The sequence below is a fragment of the Piliocolobus tephrosceles genome, chromosome 21 (genome assembly GCF_002776525.5).
Source record: "Piliocolobus tephrosceles isolate RC106 chromosome 21, ASM277652v3, whole genome shotgun sequence".
Classification (NCBI taxonomy): domain Eukaryota; kingdom Metazoa; phylum Chordata; class Mammalia; order Primates; family Cercopithecidae; genus Piliocolobus; species Piliocolobus tephrosceles.
In genome coordinates, this window is record NC_045454.1 from 36,489,239 (window position 1) to 36,495,099 (window position 5,861).

Sequence of the window (5,861 nt, forward strand, 5' to 3'; positions counted from 1 at the left end):
GGGGGGGGAGGGAGGAAGGAAGGAAGGGAGAAAGAGAAGCAATCACCCCTCCACCCTTCATTGAGTTGTAGCAGGATATTCCATGGGTGTGCACAAGGAAAGCTGAATAAATGGAATCATGCATGTTGAAGAAGACACTGTTCTCCAGGGACCCTTGCACCAGTAAGAGCCTCGTAGGAACAAGAGAAGTTGGAAAAGTTATAGCCAGGTGGTATGGTTTGGATGCTTGTCCCCCACCTCCGCCAACCAAAACTCCTGTTGAAACTTAATCCCCAGTGTGGTAGCACTGAGAGGTAGGGCCTTTAAGAGGTGATTAGGTCATGAGGCTTTGCCATCCTGAATGGATTAACCCACTCATGGATGAATGGATGAATGGATGAAAAGGTTATCATGAGAATGTGACTTGCAGCTTTATAAGAACAGGAAGAGAGACCGAGACTTGAGATAGCACACTCACCCTCTCGCTATGTGATGCTCTGCACCACCTCAGGACTCTGTGAGACCCCAGTAGCAAGAAGGCCCTCACCAGATGCAGCCCCTTGACCTCAGACTTCCCAGCGTCCAGAAGTCTAAGAAATGACTTTCTGGCTGGGCACAGTGGCTCACACCTGTAATCCTAGCACTCTGGGAGGCCAAGGTGGGTGGGTCACTTGAGGTCAGGAGTTTGAGACCAGCCCGACCAATGCAGTGAAACCCCATCTCTACTAAAAATATAAAAATTAGCTGGAAATCGCTTGAACCTGGGAGGCAGAGGTTGCAGTGTGCTGAGGTCCTGCCACTGCACTCCAGCCTGGGCAATGGAGCAACTTCATCTCAAAAAATATATAATAGAAGGCCAGGTGCAGTGGCTCACATCTGTAATTCCAACACTTCGGGAGGCCAAGGAGGGTGGATCACCTGAGATCAGGAGTTGGAGACCAGCCTGGCTAACATAGTGAAACCCTGTCTCTACTAAAAATATTTAAAAATTAGCCAGGCTTGGTAGTGGGTGCCTGTAATCCCAGTTACTCAGGAGGCTGAGGCAGGAGAATTGCTTGAACCCAGGAGATGGAGGTTGTAGTGAGCCAACATGGTCCCACTGCACTCCACGCTGGTGGACAGAGTGAGACTCCATCTCAAAATAATAATAATAATAATAATAATAATAATAATAATAATAATTTATTTTTAATTCTTTTTTCTTCTTTTTTTTCTTAAGAGACAGACTCTTCCTCTGGCACCCAGGCCAGAGTGCCACTGTGCAATCATAGCTCACTGCCACCTCAAACTCCTGGGCTCAAGGGATTTTCCCACCTCAGCCTCCCGAGCAGCTAGGACTACAAGCATGAGCCACTGCCCCAGCTAACTGTTTTATTCTTTTTGTAGAGATGGGGTCTTGCTACGTTGCCCAGGCTGGTCTTGAACTCCCGGGATCACATGATCCTCCGGCTTTAGCCTCCCAAAGCACTGGGATTACAGGTGTGATCCACAGTGTCTGGCCTCATCTCTTTACAACCAGTCAGTTTCAAGGATTCTGTTATATGCAACAGAAAATGGACTAAGACACAAGCCAAGCACAGACCAGTGGTTATACAAAGGAAACAGGTGGTAAAAAGCAAAACAAACAAACTGCTCCAGTCTGTGGGATCAGGGCAAGGGAAATAGGAACAGTTCCCACTGGGAACAACTCTCAGAGCTCTGGAGACTCTGGGGCTACTGATGGCCCAAGAGGCAGGAGCCTCTCTAGAAGGAAGTGCCATGGGGAGCTGTCCCCGGCCTCGGTGCTGCCTAATAACTTATTTACCAGAGAGACACCTCTCCAAGGGCCTCTAGCACATCTCTGATTTTTGTGGAAGGCCCCCCACAAATCCGAGTCATGGAGCAATGGCTCTTGGGCAGTAGAGGGGTGATGCCTGGTTCAAGAGGGAAGCAGGAAGTAAGTCCAGGTCAGCTGGCGATGGGGCCTTTCTGGAAGGTCCCAGGGCTGGTTGGTCAGGCCCCAGAGAAGCTCAGAGATCACCCCTAGGTTCCCTGTGCAATCAGGAAGCTGCACTGTGCTTCTGGCTGCCTGTAATTTGGGTTCCAAAATCAAATTCCTCCTGGAGTTCTTTGTCTCGCTTCTTTTCCCTTTCTTCCTTAATTTTTTTTTTTTTTTTTTTTTTTTTTTTTTGGTAGAGATGGGGTCTCACTATGTTACTCAAGCTGGTCTTGAACTCCTGGCTCAAGTGATCCTCTCGCTTCAGTCTCTTGAAGTGCTGGGATTACAGGCATGCGCCACGGTCAGCCTCTCTCTCCTTTTTTTTTTTTTTCTTGGAAACTCAATAAACTGATCATTGGGCTCCTTTGAAAAATTAAATTTAGGAGACTGGAAATTTAAGAGATTTACAAGAGAATGCAGAGTTTTCCAAACATTAGGATATATTTTAAAGCAGTAATAAATAAAACAGAGTGGCAACAAATTATAATAGGCTTGTAGATCAAAAGAATAACCATAATCCCAGCTACCCAGGAGGCTAAGGCTGGAGGATTGCTTCAGTCCAGGAGTTCATATCCAGCCTGGGCAATATAGCAAGACCTTATCTAAAAAAAAAAAAAAAGAGAGAGAGAGAAATATATATAAATATGTATGTTTTGCCCATTATTCCTGGCTCATAATTCCCAAAGCCCTTGTTACAGTCTTTTGCTGTAATGTTGGGACACTTTACGACTCAGAAGCAGACCTCAGAAAATAGAATATCTCTCTGGCCTTCACCTTCTCTTATTTTTTTTTTTTTTTTTATTTTTTTTTTTTTTTTGACAGAGTCTCCCTCTGTTGCCCAGTCTGGAATGCAGTGGCACAATCTCAGCTCACTCCAACCTCTGCCTCCCAGTTTCAAATGATTATCCTGCCTCAGCTTCCAAAGTAGCTGGGATTACAGGCGTGCACCACCATGTCTGGCTAATTTTTGCATTTTTAGTAGAGATGGGGTTTTACCATGTTTCCCAGGCTGCTCTCAAACTCCTGACCTCAAATTTTCCGACTGCCTCAGCCTACCAAAATGCAGAGATTACAGGAGTGAGCCACCGCACCTCGCCATGATACTTTTCTTTACTTTTTCTCTCTTTACTGTCCAGGACAGGGATCAGCACATTTTTCCTGGAAACAGTCAGGTCAATATTTTTGGCCTTACAGGCCAGATGGTCTCTGTCAGAATGACTAAACTCTGCCATTACAGCTTGAAAGCAGCGCTAGACAAAGTGTAAACAAGTGGACATGGCTGTGTGCCAATAAAGTTTTACTTACAAAGACAGGCAGCAGGCCACACTTGCCTTTCAGGCTATAGGTTGTTGACCTCTGCTCTAGAATTTCTTTCTTTCTTTTTTTTTTTCTTTTTTTTTTTTTTTTTTTTTTTTGAGGCAGAGTCTTGCTCTGTTGCCCAGGCTGGAGTACAGTGGCATGATCTCGGCTCACTACAACCTCCACCTCCCAGGTTCAAGCAATTCTCCTGCCTCAGCCTCCCAAGTAGCTGGGATTACAGGCACGTGCCACCATACCCAGTTACTTTTTATTTTTTTTAGTAGATATGGGGTTTCACTATGTTGGCCAGGCTGGTCTCGAACTCCTGACCTCATGATCCACCCGCCTTGGCCTCCCAAAGTGCTGGGATTACAGGTATGAGCCACCACTCCCGATCCCCTGCTCTAGAATTTCTAAGGAAAATGTGATCATTCTTGGATGTATCTGGAACTCGATGTAATAAATTAAGATTCAGGCCAGCCTGGGCAACATCAAGACCCCATCTCAACAAAAAAAAAAAAAACCTTAAAACTAGAGCAGGTGCATTGGCTTATGCCTGTAATCCCAGAACTTTGGGAGGCCAGGGTGGGAGGATCGCTTGTGCCCAGGAGTTTGAGACTAGCCTGGGCAACATAGTGAGATCCCATCTTTCCAAAAAAATACTAGCCAACTTTGGTGGCACACACTTGTAGTCCCAGCTACTCGGGAGAACAAGGCAGGAAGATCACAAGCCCAGGAGTTCAAGGCTATAGTGAGCCATGATCTCGCCACTGCACTCTAGCCTGGTCAACAGAGAAAGACCCTGTCTCAAAAAAAGAAAAAAAAAAAAAAAAGACTAAGGAATATCATTCAATTTTAATAGCCCAAACCATTAATTGTGGACTGGAGACGGATTTTGTGATAGAGGGGGTGTAACTGGAAGAGAGAGGGGAGAAGTCCCCACAACCTGAAAGCAGTGGTCACATGGAGGAAAAAAAATATCCTAAGACCCTGAGGGTTTCCACCGTTTCCGTGGTTTTCCAGGATCCCAAAGTCCCATAGACATAAAGTGGAGGAGGTGGGGAAGGTGGGAGAAAGTCCAGCTCAAATTCCAAGATTCCTTCTGGCTTCAACATTCTCCTCTCCAAGCCACCTGCTGCTTCCATTTGACAGCTAATGACTGGATCCCATTCAGCTCTGCAGAAAGAGTGCTATGATTGATTAGTAATGTCTGCTGCAGGCAGGCCATAGGGATAAAGTACGAAGGCAGAAATGGTACCTACTTCCCTCCACTGATCAGTTTGTCTAGAAAGCAGGGGGCATATCCTGGAGGAGTAAGAGCTAACCCATTCCTCCCGAGACACTCACAACAAAAGCTGGCCCTATGGATGTTTTCCAACACCGGTCGACCTCCTCCAAGCAGAGTTCTGTGGTCAAGTGGTCAGTGACTTCGGTGGTCCGAATACCCCACCTCAGATCAATGACCTAGGAAATAGAAACACAAGTTTGTCAGAGAGGTGGCATGACAGGTGATTTGTTTTTTCAATCCCTTTTGACAAAAGCAGAAAGTTTCCTTCAAAAATTTTTGACAGCCTCTTCCTGTAGGGGGATGTCTGGATTAAAAGAACTTGAACCAAATTCATAACCTCAGTATAATCATGAGAAAAATAACAGACAGACCCACACTGGAGGGAAGGGCATTCTTCAAGACGCCCTGCCAGTCAAAGCCAAGCATGGTGGCGGGCACCTGTAGTCCCAGCTACTCGGGAGGCTGAGGTAGGAGCATGGTGTGAATCCGGGAGGCGGAGCTTGCAGTGAGCTGAGATCCGGCCACTGCACTCCAGCCTGGGCGACAGAGCGAGACTCCATTTCAAAGAAAAAAAAATAAAGAAAAAGAAAGAAAGATTTAAAAAGCTCTCTAAAAAAGGGAACTTGGCCATTTTCAAACTGTTGCTTTGAAAGCAAGGACTTGTCCACACTTGTTCACAAAGCTTTCCTTGCAAAGGAGGGTGTTTAGTTTGTGGCCGACACTGGACATAGCAAGGTCTCCTTGGCAACCGCACGCTTGCGGTTCATTTGTGCCTGCCCGCCATGGGGAGGCTGGGCGGAACGGCTCAGTTCAAGTAGGCAAAGCTGACCCTGCGGAAGGCTAGGGTGACAGGGAGACAAAGACGACTAGGAATAGTCCCTGCCTCCCTGAATTCTTTAGCCCCAAGGAAAAGACGCATAGATTCCTATGTGAGAAGGCCAGCAGTACTGAATGTGACTGGAGGAAGAAAGGGGGAGGAGCAATGAGTTAGAGGAGCAGGAAAGGAAAAGGGGTCAGGAGTCAGCCTCCGGAAGGCGCTTGTGCCTCCGGAGATACCACCGTCTCCCTATTACGCATGGAGGACGTTGACAGCATCCGCGTCAGACCACCGGCGTGGGCATTAAACAGAAGAGCTCGACCATTTCATCAGCTCTCAGTGCTGATGCTTTCATCGTGCCTCTGACATTGAACTATGTCTCATGATCAATGGTGAGCAGAGTGGAATTTCCAGCACTGCTTCTTTCTTAGTAATAAATATACAAACCAAAACGATCGTGCATCTTTTTCCTTTTCTTTTCTTTTTACCAAAGATCCACT

The 5,861-nt window shown here is 46.5% G+C and overlaps 1 protein-coding gene across 1 annotated transcript in view; it reads right to left on the minus strand.

Moving 5' to 3' along the window:
* NWD1 (NACHT and WD repeat domain containing 1) overlaps window positions 1-5,861 on the minus strand; it is an 87,388-nt gene that overhangs the window by 74,010 nt on the left and 7,517 nt on the right. The window contains 1 exon segment of the mRNA XM_023229651.2: window positions 4,604-4,720. Within this exon segment, the coding sequence (XP_023085419.2) occupies window positions 4,604-4,720 (117 nt within the window).